This window comes from Excalfactoria chinensis, chromosome 2, assembly GCF_039878825.1.
Source record: "Excalfactoria chinensis isolate bCotChi1 chromosome 2, bCotChi1.hap2, whole genome shotgun sequence".
In the NCBI taxonomy this organism is placed as follows: domain Eukaryota; kingdom Metazoa; phylum Chordata; class Aves; order Galliformes; family Phasianidae; genus Excalfactoria; species Excalfactoria chinensis.
Window position 1 is genome coordinate 140,856,894 of NC_092826.1, and position 13,175 is coordinate 140,870,068.

Sequence of the window (13,175 nt, forward strand, 5' to 3'; positions counted from 1 at the left end):
ACTACTTTGTATAAAGATAAAAACAATTAAAATGGGCACAATGAGCTCCTCAGAGGATGCCTGACCTTGGGAAGAACCCTCCTGTGGATCTTCATTGCTGGAGATGCTCAGAAGCCAAGCAGACAGGATCTAAGCCTGACCCCAAGCTCAGCCCTGCTGTGAGCAGGAACCTCGTGCACTGCAGGACCCATAAGGATCAGAGATCTGAAGGCTCTGCTGCAGCCTCCTGCTGAAACCAAGCCCAGCAAGAGCACTTTGTTCAGGGCCACACCATCAGGCTGTGCATATCTGCAAGGACAGAGGTCCTGCAGCCTCTCTGGGCATCTATTCCGATAACTGATCACCCTCTTAATAAACAGATTTTCCCTTAAACCCATCCCACGTGTCTCCTACCCAGTGGTGTAGGCAGCAATGTGATCAGCCCTGCATCTACTTGGAATGAAGCTCTTTGGTTCCTCAGCCCCCTCCCCACCTTGATGCCCTCCTTGCTGAGAGCTCCACTTGATCCATCCCAGCACAGCGACATTTCTGAGCCCCAGCCCAGCTGCAGGACAGCAGCTGTGGTTTGACAAGGCCAAACAAGGGGAGAACTGCCCCCCCAGCCCTGCTGGCTGCATTCCTGCTAGCACAGCCTGGGATGCTGGCGTTGGTGTTCAGCTGCAGGGCCACACTGCACAACTCATCCTTGGCTGCAAAGCTGCTTTCCAGCCCACCGACTCCCAGTCTGCACAGTTCCAGGAGCTTATTCTACCCAGTGCAGGACTTTGCATTTGCTTTCTTGTCTTTATTGAGCTTTCCAAGGTTCACATCAATCTTCCCAACCTGTCAACGTGTCTCTGAGCAACAGACATCATATGGATGGCTCTGCTCAACCTGGCACAGTGTGGGTAGGAGCACGTTCTGTGCACAGAGTGGCAGTACAGCTGAGCACCCCAACCCCAGCAGGGACCACCAAGGCAGGGTGTCCAGCCCCATGGCGGGGTGTGGAAGATCCCCAAGGAACCCACAGCTGCTGTCCCTGTGCAAAAGGATGCCTCCAACAGCACCGAGTGAAGGTCCTTCACCCAGGTCCTTACCAGCAACACTGTGCTTTGGGGATTGGGGAGCACTTACAAGAGCTGCTGGCAGAGCTGTGTAAGCAGCAACGAGAAAGGGGAACAGCTGGGAAATGGCTTAAGGACCCACAGCAGGCTGCAAAACAACCACCTGGTCATCAACGCTGAGGTGTCACCAGCAGTGAGCAGGTCACAGCAAGCAGCTCTGGATTCTGCCATGCGCCCTCTGTGCTGAGACCTTGAAGTGAGTGGCATCGAAGGAAACGCAGCTCATCACCCATTGCTTGGCTGCAGCTCCTATGGAGGCCTGTCGGTTTATTTTTCTCCTGCAAAGGTCATTTTATACAATGTGTGGAGGGGAAGAAGCCAACCGCTCCCATCCTGAAGTGCAAACCACCTCCCACAACACTGGGCACGGCAGCTCACAGCTCCTGAAGGGCTATTTTTAAATGCACAAAGGTGGATTTCTTCTGGGTTTGCTGTTTTTGTCACGCAAATGCAACACAGGAAAGAGTGAATGGTGGTTTTTTTGGCAGAGCCACGAGCAACAAAATGAAAGGATGAGCAAAGGGGAATTTTCATAGGAAAAATATAATGCAGCTCTGGAGCCAGCCGTGCACTGCTAAGGAGCACATCCTCCTGCAGCTGCCAGGGCAGCCAACACAAGCACAGCTCCTATATGCCACCACCCCACTTCAGGCCTGAGCTCAGTGCAGTCTGAGTGGAGCTCAGCGCTTCCCTGCAATCAGTTGTTGAAATGAGGTCCATGGAGTAGGACTGGTGCTGTAAGATCCACGTGCTCCTCCAATGTGTATTTTTAACCCATTCCTGCAGCAGTGTTCAGCTGCAGGGCCACACTGCACAACTCGTCCTTGGCTGCAAAGCTGCTTTCCAGCCCACCGACTCCCGGTCTGCACAGTTACAAGAGCTTATTCTACCCAGTGCAGGACTTTGCATTTGCTTTGTCTTTATTGAGCTTTCCAAAGTTCACATCAATCTTCCCAACCTGTCAACGTGTCTCGGAGCGACAGACATCATATGGATGGCTCTGCTCAACCTGGCACAATCACAACAGCTTGCCACAACGCAAGCAGGGCAGCCTATGCAAGACTCACCCTTGGGTAAGCACACACCGAAAGCTGCCTCCTCTTGAGCCAGCTACAGCACGGATGGATGCCCGACCACCAGAGAAAGGGGCAAACGCCCAGACAGAAAGCACAGAGCAAGGAGGGGAGCAAAGGGAGACCTCAAATGGGTCACAGGAACGTTCAAAGAAAACCAAAACAGGGTTTGGCTTTGAGGAGGGTTTTTTTTTCAGACCCCAACCCTCCGCAAAAGAAAAACAGATTGTCTGCGGGGCAGCACGGCTGCATGCAAACACCCGCGAGTTGCCAAGCACAAGGTAGGTCCAGGCAAAAATGTTCATCCAGCTACTTTACATATTTTCAAGACAGCTTAAAGGGCCAAGAGGGAGAGGAGCCAGGGCAGCCCGAGGCAGCTGGCAGCACCACAGAACTGCAAGCCCTACCGGTGCGTATTCCTCCTTCACAGCATCAAAGCGGAGATCACCACCACCCCCAAAGAGCCTTCTGCTGGAGAACACGAAGGAAAGCAGAGCTGCCAGCTCTTAGATAACAGAGGGTGGTGATCCGCCGCCTTAAAATAGCTGCCACCTCCATTTTGCTCACTGCAGAACAAGCTTTTAAACTCTTTCAGGCCTAACCCAGCCATCGCGAGGGTAGGAAAACCTGAGAACCCACTAATAGGAGTTTTGGAAAGGGGGCTCTGCTAACAGGCAGAGGAAGCCAAGCGTGCAGCAGCAACAGCCCCCTGTTTAGCATCACCACGTGCATAACCAATAGCTGCCTCTTCTGATCAATGGCATCTGCTTTGCAACGTCTCCCACTGAAGGGCCTCAAAAATCCAAGCAGCACAAGTGATGATTGTCCCCGTCCTGCCCCCAGTTTTCTTTGCCCTGAGAAGCAAGGAGAGGGGTTATTGCACAGAGCTCGATCTGCTTTCATCAGGCACTCCCATAGGGGGCTGCCTGCTCCGTGCGTTTGGAGTTCAAAGAAGCTGTCAGCAACTCAGCCCCCCTGGTTATCACACGGGATAGTGTCAAGCCTCTCAGCAGAACCTGCTGAAAAAAGCACATGTGCAGATGGCTTTTGGGATACCCAAAGAGATTCCACCTCCTCTCTGGGCTCCCCAACCCATGCAGTAAAGAAGTGCATCCTGATGGGCTCCTGAGCTCCAGCTTGTTTCCAGTGCCTTGTCCTGGCCTCAGCACCAGTGAGCAGAGCCCAGCTCTGTCCCCCTTGCAGCTCCTGCAGGAATTTATGGCCATGGTGGATCTGCTGTACCCTCATCCTGCTCCATGCTGAGCAGCCCCAGCCCCCTCAGCCTCCCCTCCCAGCAGAGCTACCCCAGGCCCTGCACAGGGTCACAGAGTGGTCAAAGCTATTAGAGACCTCTGGAGATCACCCAGCTCAACCTCTGGGAAGAATCCAGTCCCATCCCTCTCCTCCCTTCAGATCCCCCCCCTCGAACCTTTTCCAGGCTGAAGATTCCTCATAGAACTGCTCCAGGCTCTTTGTCATCTCAGCAGCCCTTCACTGGACTCACTCCAGTACATCCAGATCTCTCTTGTACTGGGGACCCACCAGTGGACCCAGTGCTGCACAGAAGGCACCATCAGAGCTGATTAGAAGGGGAGGATCCCCTCCCTCACCCTGCTGGCAATGTTCTTCCCAGTGCAGGCCAGGATGCCACTGTAGGCCCTTCTTGCCCACAGACACATTGCTGGCTCACAGCCCCCTCACATCCTCATTGATAAACACCATTATGGAAATGCTGGAGCACTCCACCTGTGTATCATCTTTGACCTGGATACAAATCCACTGCGAACAGTGCTGAGGGTCCCTTAACAGCCATGCTGGACCAAATACTGCCACTGTATTTTGGCACTCTGAAAAGCTAATGACTACCTTGCTCCAGGGTCTCACCCTCCTAGTCCCTATCCATTTGCTAAGATCTATGTTAGACCCATAGGCTACCCATAGCTACAGTAGTGCTAGCCACGGAGCTAACAACTGCGTGCACCCACACACCACAACCATCAGATTATTCCACATAGAACAAGCAAGGAGGAGCTGCCTTTTGTTTTCTGCATCTATGAGATGCTCCTTGAAGAGAGTGGCCCCTAACCTGGAGCTATGGAAAGAAGACAAACCAAATCGAGCACAAGTCAAGGAGCGTGAAACACAATACAGCAGATAACGTGGCCTCATTGTATTGTAGGCAGATACAGATATATGCTTTATTTCTTGTTTTAAATGCAGAATTGATGCATAGACCGCAACTGCAAAGCTACCCAGCCCCAAGAAAACAGGAGTTCCTTGCCCTCAAGTGACATGAGAATGTGTGTGCTTTTTCAACTGGAAAATGCAGATGGCAACCTGTCAGGATGGAAGCACGATGGGGGGAGACTCCAAACAACTTGATAAATCAACACGGCTCTTACACTGGAGAAAGTTAACGGGTAAAAAGCATTTCCTTATGTTTAAACAGAACCATTTGTGCTCCAGTATGTGCCCATTGCCTCTGAGCGTGGCACCAGCACCACTGAGCAAAGCCCAGCTCCATTTCCTTGCAGAGACTTTTACAGCCATGGTGGATGCCCTGAGCCCCCCCTGCTTCATGCTGGGCAGCCCCAGCCCCCTCAGCCTCTCCTCCCAGCAGAGCTGCCCCAGGCCCTGCAGCACCTCAGTGGCCATTTGCTGGATTCTCCTCAGCACACCCAGATCTTGTACAGTCCCAAGCTGAACCCAGCACTTCAGGCACAGCCTCACTTCCTATTTAGTTAGGAAATCAGATGAGGGGGCTTTGTTCCCACTCTTCTTTTATCCCACATGGAAAGATGAAACCTGGCTACGAACGCTCCCCAAAGCAGCAGCAGCCCAAGACAAGCAGCACTTGGCAGGACTCACCAGCAGGCCAAAATGCAGAGGCCAGTGAAGAGGATGATGGGGATGGGGTAGGAAGCACACAGCAACCCGTGGGTGTAGAAGGCCCGCGAAATCCTCTCACGTAGCTTTTCAGTCAGGGTCATCCTCAACCACTGTCACCTAGCTGCCATCCCGGGACACAGCAGGTAGCCAGGCAGATCCAGCATGTGCAGCACCTCCACAGCACTGTGTGCACCTACAAATAGAGAGGGAAAAGGTCAAAAAAAGGGAATGAAAATTAACATTACCATTCCCATAAACATTATGTGCCTTAGAAAGGGTTTTACCTTCACACCTCCTGGGAAGAAAGGAAATGTCTGTAGGAAATCGAGTCAAACTATTGGGCTTTGCCTAGGAGAAGAAAGGGGGGAAGATCTAAGAGAATGACCACAGCTGCCGTGAGCTGCAAGAGCAGAGCTAGGAACCGAGATGGCTGAAAGAAGGAATGGAGGTGCCAACAAGGAGGTGCCAAAGTGCCAATAAGAAAAGGACTGAGGCTACAGCTGTGACAGCACTCCCAGGGAAGGGCTCCTGGACACTGAGCACCTCCAGCACGACGGCTGTGCCACACAACCAAAGGGATTAATTAGCACAGGTCTTACAGCTCAGATAATCTAAGGAAAGTTATTTTTGGTTGGGGGAAGGTGAAGGGGGGGAAGCATAAGTAGCCACAGTGCATAAGGCTGAGCCAGAGTGCACTGCACAGTAAGGGAAACCAGCGCAGACGCCTCTTGTCAGGCTGTATTTTGACCACGTCTACCAAGTGCAACCCAAAGTGCCACGTCAGAACTGGCCAATGAGTCATTTCAATCACCGAGAACAAAGCATGAAACATAGAAAGCCCTAAAAAAGGGCTTCCTAGAAAGCGTGGAGCAAACAAACCTGTCCTCAAACTTCTTCCTTTGTCTCTAAAGGGGCGAAATGCAAAGCACGTGGCTCACAGCACCGCGTCCAGAAGAGGAAGTCCTGAATGCAGGACACATTCTCCTGTAGTTCAAAGCTATGGGTACCCAAGAGCTGCACTTTTATCTGAGAGGAAATGATGACATTTCCCAACCTCTTCAGAGCAACAGGAGACCCAAAGCATGGGAGATAAGTCACCCTGACCACAGGAAGATGTTATTCGTGGTTGCTCAATACAAGGCCGAGATATAGACTTAGACCTCTGGCCATCCAGCATTTTGAACTCCTCATTTCACTCCCTTCGATGGAAATACCACCACAGGAGGTTGCGTAGGTCCACAGGCAGGGAATCCACTTAGGGCCACTGATACACTGTAAGGGTTGTTAAACACATCTGCTATATATGCAACAGTACCTGCACTGAAAACTCAGTTGACAGAAGTGGAAAGGAAATTACAAAGAAAAGTCATCTGGACCCAAAACTTCATCTCACTGGGGATTCTTCTCATCGTGGCTGTGGCTGGAGCTATATGGCATCATCACAGAGCCTGCTCCAATGACAGGGTAGGTCATCCAGAAAGGTTTGGGTGCTGCAACCTGAAAAGAAATGACTGAGCAAAGAGGGCCCTGCTGTAGGGCTGGCTGTCCAGATGGGGCTGCCTGTTCAACCCAGCTTGGGACCAACACATCCCTGCAGCAAAACCACCACGCACAGCTTCCTAACAGCAAATCCAGTTACTAGCACTGCACTGGAACAGCTTCTATCAAATGCAAAGAGAAAAGGTAGCATTCACTTTGCTTCGCCTGCTGTGAAACAGCATTAACAAGAAAATGAAAGCGTTCCACGTGCAATATTTGCTTACTAGTTGTTTGAGAGCTGCACACTGCATTCCGAAATCTCTTCAGTGCTCCTGAGGATAAAAGCAGGAATCGGTCCTATGCAAATAAAACCCGATTTTAAGGACAAGTACTAAAATAGAAACTGTTCAGAGGACTTTGTATGTTGGTTGTTTTTTTTTTGCACAACTGCAAATCCAAGACAAGGTCTGAATGGCAGCAAGCAGCAGCAGGGTGTCTCTTTATGGCTTTGCCATACAGTACGCTGTGCACCTCGTCCCCTTCAGCTACAAGAGATGGGCACACAGGGAGATGGAGCACATGAGGCCATTTGTGCCACGTGAGGGAAAACAGACCTGATGTGGGGTCCAGTGAGACCCTGACCCACAAAACAGCACCCAGAGAGGAGATCCCCTCTTACACACCCCTGTGCCACCTCCTGACACAGCAGCACCTGTGTGCCCTACAGGGATGCATGCACACAGCTGAAGGTATCCCTGGGCTACAGCCAGAGCACAGCCAGAGATCACTGGTAGAATTTAATGCCTGATCTTCAGTCTGTGCTCCCCCTGCAAAGGTCTCTCCCATCTCCGTCCCTGCGGTGCTAGAAGCTTGGCACCCTTTGGTCCCTTCAGTGGAAGGAGCAGTGCCAGCTGCTGCTGGAGCACTTACATCCCAGCCCAAAGCATTCTGGTCTCAGCAAAGGGATAAGGGGAAGAAAGAGGGGAACACTCCACAGTTTCCACACTGTCCAGCAATTCTGACCACTGATGTGTGAATTCTCCCCCAACGAGGGCCAGGAACCAAACACTTCTGAGGACTTCAGAGATGGGAAAGCAAGAAACATGCCTAAGACACAAACCTCCTTCATAGAAACGCTACACAATCAGCTCTCACAAAGTTCCTACTCTTGGTTTGCATTCCCATGAGAAGAATAACCTGCTTTGTGCTGCCAGAGGACACGGAGGTCACAGGGAACGGAATGCTTCCTATGGGAAAAGCACAACCAAAGCGCTCACCCTGCAGGCTGGGGCTGACCCCAGCACAGGGCACAGGACAACCTGCACCTCCTCAGCCCGAGGCTCTTCTTTCTGCACTTAGCAAGGAGAAACACCGCAATAAACTGAACTGCAGGTTACTTTCCCTCCATGCCACAGATATTGACTAAAACAGGCTGGATGTGGCTCTGGGCAGCCTGGGCTGCTGGTTGGTGACCCTGCACACAGCAGGGGGTTGATACTGGATGAACACTGTGGGCCTTTGCAACCCAGGCCATCCTATGACTTTATGAACAACAATCCCCTGTATCCATTCTCTATTAAACATCCATTTCCACTGCCTTACTTCCAGAGCATTGCAAACAGCATTAGCAAACCTTCCTGATGGTGATGAAATAATAGGATGTCCATGGGAACCACAAAGCAAGCGATAATGCTACAGAAATAACTATAAAAACTTCAGAACAGAGCTGCAAAGCTCACCCCTATTCCTGCACTTACCAGAGGAAGCACCTTGCCAACCACAAAAAACATTTCCCAACCTTTCCTTCCCAGCAACAGAGCTCTTGCCCAACCTAATGGGCACCAGCGATGCCCTGGTCCCCACTACTTACTGCACAGCAGGAAACAGCTTCTCTTAGAGTATAGAAACACAGAGCGGCTTGAGTTGGAAGGGACCCCAAGGATCACGGAGCTCCAACCCCCCACCACAGGCAGGGCCACCAACCTCCCCATTGAATAGCAGCCCAGGCTGCCCAGGGCCCCATCCAACCTGGCCTTCAACAGCTCCAGGGATGGACGGGGCATCCACAGCCTCTCTGGGCAGCTGTTCCAGCACCTCCCCACTCGAGCAGGGAACTTGTAGCACTCAGACCTTGCTGCCCAACATATTTATCACTGAATCTCTCCATCAATTGGATCAGCACCAGTTTGCTACAGCTCAGCCAACTAAAGCTCCTCTCAAGACCAGCTTTGCTGCACAGCCAGCTCTGTAGCACCCTACAACCTACAACCCTACCAACCCAGCCACTGAGGCTTCACCACACTTCTGTCTGCACCCAGCACTCAGGCAGGGCACACACAGCTCCACTGCAGTGTGATTCCATAAAGGGCTCAAAAGGAATAATAACCAAAAAGACCAAAATGAGAGCGATCATCCGCTCAGATGGCACGAGGTCAGAGCTCCTTCCCACGTGGCACCACCGCAATGGGATCAGATCAAAGCATTACTGGAATTATCTCTGTATTTAGAGCTCCCAGCAAGCTAAGCACAGAGCAGCAGTTCTGCATTCACATGAAAATCTCAATGGCCAACTACAGTTATGTCCTTCCAGGAGCATGAACCCAAAATGAAAACCCACTGCTCTGCAGAACAGCAAAGGGAAAAGCTGCTCTAGGAGGACTATAAGCTGCATATGGACAGAAATGGATTTAAGAGAGGCTGAAGGATCGTAACGAGCGTCTGATTCTTTTAATAGAGGGAAGTAATGGGTCCCATGGGGAAGAGTGTTGTTCAACAGACAAGTTACCTGGAAAAACAGGTGCAACACTGACATGGGGAACTGCTGTCTGCTCTTCATGGGGGCAGAAGGAACTTCCCACCAAGTGGCTGGGCAACAAAACTGCAAATCAAGCTCAATGCCAATGAATGTTGTGTGATGGATACTGGGAAAAGAACACTACGTGCAAGGGAATGCACATCCTGCATGCCAGGCTACTGGTTGGCTCTGGGCAGCCTGGGCTGCTGGTTGGTGACCCTGCATATAGCAGGGGGTGGAACTGGATAAGCACTGTGGGCTTTTGCAGCCCAGGCCATTCTGTGACCCTATGATTCTGATTCTAAGCTACCTGCTGCCACTAACAGACCAGATCCTGGGGTCCTGCTGGCCAGTCCTCCTCCTCCTCCTCCTCCTCCTCCTCCTCCTCCCCTCAAACAGGAAGCACAGCAGGACTATAAAAAGGTACAGAAGAGTGGAACAGGAGATCAAAGACATGGAGCAGCTTCCATAAAACCAAACATAAACAATATGGGAAAGCTTTTCAATGTGGGAACGATGTTATCAGCCAATGGGTACAACAGGCCTCACAGAGAGCTGCAGAGGACACCGAGGTGAAGGGCTGCTCCCCCAGCACAAGGACCTATGTGGCATCAAACAAAGCATCATCTGGGAATGAACACACAGCTGAGCAGTGGAATATTTACCCCAGGACATCATTTACATCCTCAAACAAAAACCTGAAACCAGTGTGATCCCTTCCCTTCGGCTGGGGCTCCACCCCCTGCTCAGGATGCATCTCCTGGTTCAGAGGAATCAGGACAGAAATTGGAACTGATGTTTAATGACCCCTGTTTGGATGTGGCTCTGCGCAGCCTGGCCTGGTGGTTGGTGGCCCTGCACATAGTGGAGGGGTTGAAACCAGATGATCATCGTGGTCCTTTTGAACCCAGGCCATTCTATGATTTCAAACAAAGTGAACATTTAGGCCTGTAGGAGGATGAACTGTTCTTCAGCTCCGCTTCCCAAAAAGAGCCGCTCTGCAAAGCTAAATAGGCCTTCCACAGCAAATACTGCAAGACATTGTGCCATGGTGAACACTTAACGTCCCACACCTCACCGAGCTGCAGAAGGAAACGTGGGAGTTGAACGGTGTTTTCAGAAGGCACACATGGCAAGCAGCACATCCATTGGAACATACAGCTCACCCAGCAGCCCACTGCAGCACTGCACACTCCTAGGCTGGCACTTTGCCTGCAGGCACAGCAGATGGGGATGGATTCAGAGCCCTGCCCCGGTAAACCTCTGCTGCAGCTCTGTGCACTCCACCAGGCACTCTCTGGATGCACCCACATGCACCTGTAGGTACAAGTCTGGGCAGAGGATTAGCAGTGTTAAGCAGTCATTTGCATTGATCTATCGCTACCAGGAAATCTGTAAGTCTTTCCCCATAAAAGCTCTTCTGCTTCAGGGACAAAGCTCCAGGATGTACAAAGAAGGAGGTAAAGCAGAGGGACAGAGAGCAGATGTGGCTGTGACTTAGAGGAAGGATAAGAGCTCCCTTAGGCAGCACTCAACTGCTGAATCTTGCACTGCCCACACAGAGCATCACCACATCTCCATCGCTGCTTCTGCAGCCCTCTGGGTTCCCACCTCATGTAGGAAGTTTGGCTCCTGCCTTCTGCACCAGCACCTTCCACAGCTGCCAGGGAAAGCGTGCAAGGAGCTCCTAGAGCAGAAGGAGCAGAGCAGAACTGCTCCCAAGTGGCTCCGTGGGGTGGTGCTGCACACAGAGCCTCCCTCCAACTCCCACAGCTTCAGCACAGCTCTCACACTGAACCCCGGAGGGCTGGAAGCCCTGCCTGCTAATTAGCAGCTACTCACAGGCAGGATGCCAAGTGCCAGAAATGAGAGCCCACAGCCACCACGCTGACCACATACTGCATGGAAAGGGAAGTGAGAATGAAGAAATGAAGAACCCTGTATGTATTTCCCTGCTGCTGTTCCCTCAAAAAAAAAAAAGAGGAAAAAAAAAGCCACAAAAAACCATTAATCAGAACCATTTTCGTGACAAAAAGACAAGAGTGCTCCCTGACATCTGCTGGGCTCAGGAGGCACAAGTGAATTCAAGCACCTGTAAGGTGACTCACTTTGCATGGGATTGATTTTCAACAGGTTCTGGATTACAGGAGAAACGTTTGGCAAGGCCGAGTAAGCAAGCAGGGCTGTCAGCCTGGGACAAAGGGAGCCTTCTGTTATCTCCAGCATCACACACAGCTAAATATTTTCCTTTCTAATAATCCACGAGTAAAAGCCGGGGCTGGCAAACCATTCAGCTCTTTCTTCCCAGCAGTGAAACAATCCCCAAACGATGCTGTTCGATAACAAAGCCTGAGTCCGACATTGTCTTCTGAGAACAGAGCCACCATTATTCCCACGGCATCTTTATCACAATGGCCCACACAAGATTAATTCAGTTTTTAACAGAAGAAATGCAACCCTCCTCCTCGCATGGAATCAGAGAATGGCCCGGGTTGAAAAGGACCGCGATGATCATCTGGTTTCAACCCCTGCGATGTGCAGGGTCACCAACCACCAGATCAGGCTGCCCAGAGCCACATCCAGCCTGGATGCTCTCCTCATTCATTGCTGCTCCCCCACATCAGCTGTAACTCACCGCTCAATGGGAAGGAGCCTCAGATTGCCATGTTCTTCCCAAGGGAATCCAGCTCTGCAGTAAAGGCACCGGCCATCCCGAAACGTCAGTGCTGGGCAGTCAGCTGAGGACACAAAGCACACCCTGAAGACATCAGCTCCGTGCCCACACCCCCACTCCTTGCTGCAGTCTGGGCTGAGAAATAACATCTCACAGACCGCTCAGCTGAGGGCTGCACTGCAGAACTCCCTTCTGTTCCTTAAGGCCTCAATTCAATGCACCAACCCAGGACAGAGGGAAGAACACAGCAGCCCCAGTGCTGTGCAGAGAAGTCTTGTCCAACTGCACTCAGATTGTGGTATTAGAGCACTACTTTAATGCTCCTGAGATGAAAACAAGAACAAGCACCATGGATTCTTTGCTCTTTTGTGCCATTTGTGGGTTTAATTCTTGCCTGGAGGGGCAGCCAGCAGAGCACCACTGTCAGTGGGCACACAGCACTGAGCTGCGCTGCTGGCAGCCTGGCCTCCCTCTGCCTTGCATAGGATGCATCACACCTGTATGTGAAACCTATTGCCGTAGGTAGAGCTCATGTCGTAGCTGAAAGGAAGCTTCACTTCATGCCGGGAGGGGCTGAGCAAAGAGCTGAGGGTTGTTTAGGCGTTAAGGCCGCAGCTCCGTGCCGGCTGTAGGACCCACAAACAAACACCCACCCGAGGATGCAGGTTCCTCAGCTTCAGCCCAACCCGAGGGATCATAGCACAGAATGGCCTGGGCTGCAAAGGACCCCAGAGCTCACCCAGCTCCTGACAGCGGCGAGACTCCAACGGCCGGGAATAAAAGGGGAGAAAGGCCCGAAAATGGCTCCGAGAGGAGAAAAGGGGCCGGGGGGGTGAAGGGGGGTGGGGGGAGGTGAGGGGGGTGGGGGGGGGCTGCAGGGCCGCGCGCGGGAACGGAGCGCTGTGGGGACGGCGGCGCCTCAGCTCGGCTCCTCAGCTCCGCTCACCTCACGGCCTGCGCTCCTCCGCCGCGGGCCTCGCAGGCCGCTTCTCAGCCGGAGCGCTCGGCCCGTCCTTCCGTCCGCCCTCGCTGTGTTCCCGGTCCGGTACTGCGGTTTTACTGCGGTTTTGTCCCGTCCCGTCCCTTCCTTTTCCTTTCCCCAACCTCCCCTCGCGCTTTCCGGTGCGCCCTGCCCGCCCCCTCGGCGCCGTCTCCCGGCTCAA

General features: G+C 52.2%; 1 protein-coding gene across 1 annotated transcript in view; it reads right to left on the minus strand.

The window, feature by feature from the left end:
* Positions 1 to 13,162, minus strand: part of SCAP (SREBF chaperone) — a 39,695-nt gene extending 26,533 nt beyond the window's left edge. Inside the window, exons 1-3 of the mRNA XM_072330423.1 lie at positions 12,959 to 13,162; positions 11,974 to 12,076; positions 5,045 to 5,258 (exon numbers count right to left, since the gene is read on the minus strand). Coding sequence (XP_072186524.1) covers positions 5,045 to 5,166 — 122 coding nt within the window. The 5' untranslated portion in view covers positions 5,167 to 5,258; positions 11,974 to 12,076; positions 12,959 to 13,162. The remainder of the gene's footprint in view (positions 1 to 5,044; positions 5,259 to 11,973; positions 12,077 to 12,958) is intronic.
* Between the last annotated feature and the right edge of the window lie 13 nt (positions 13,163 to 13,175).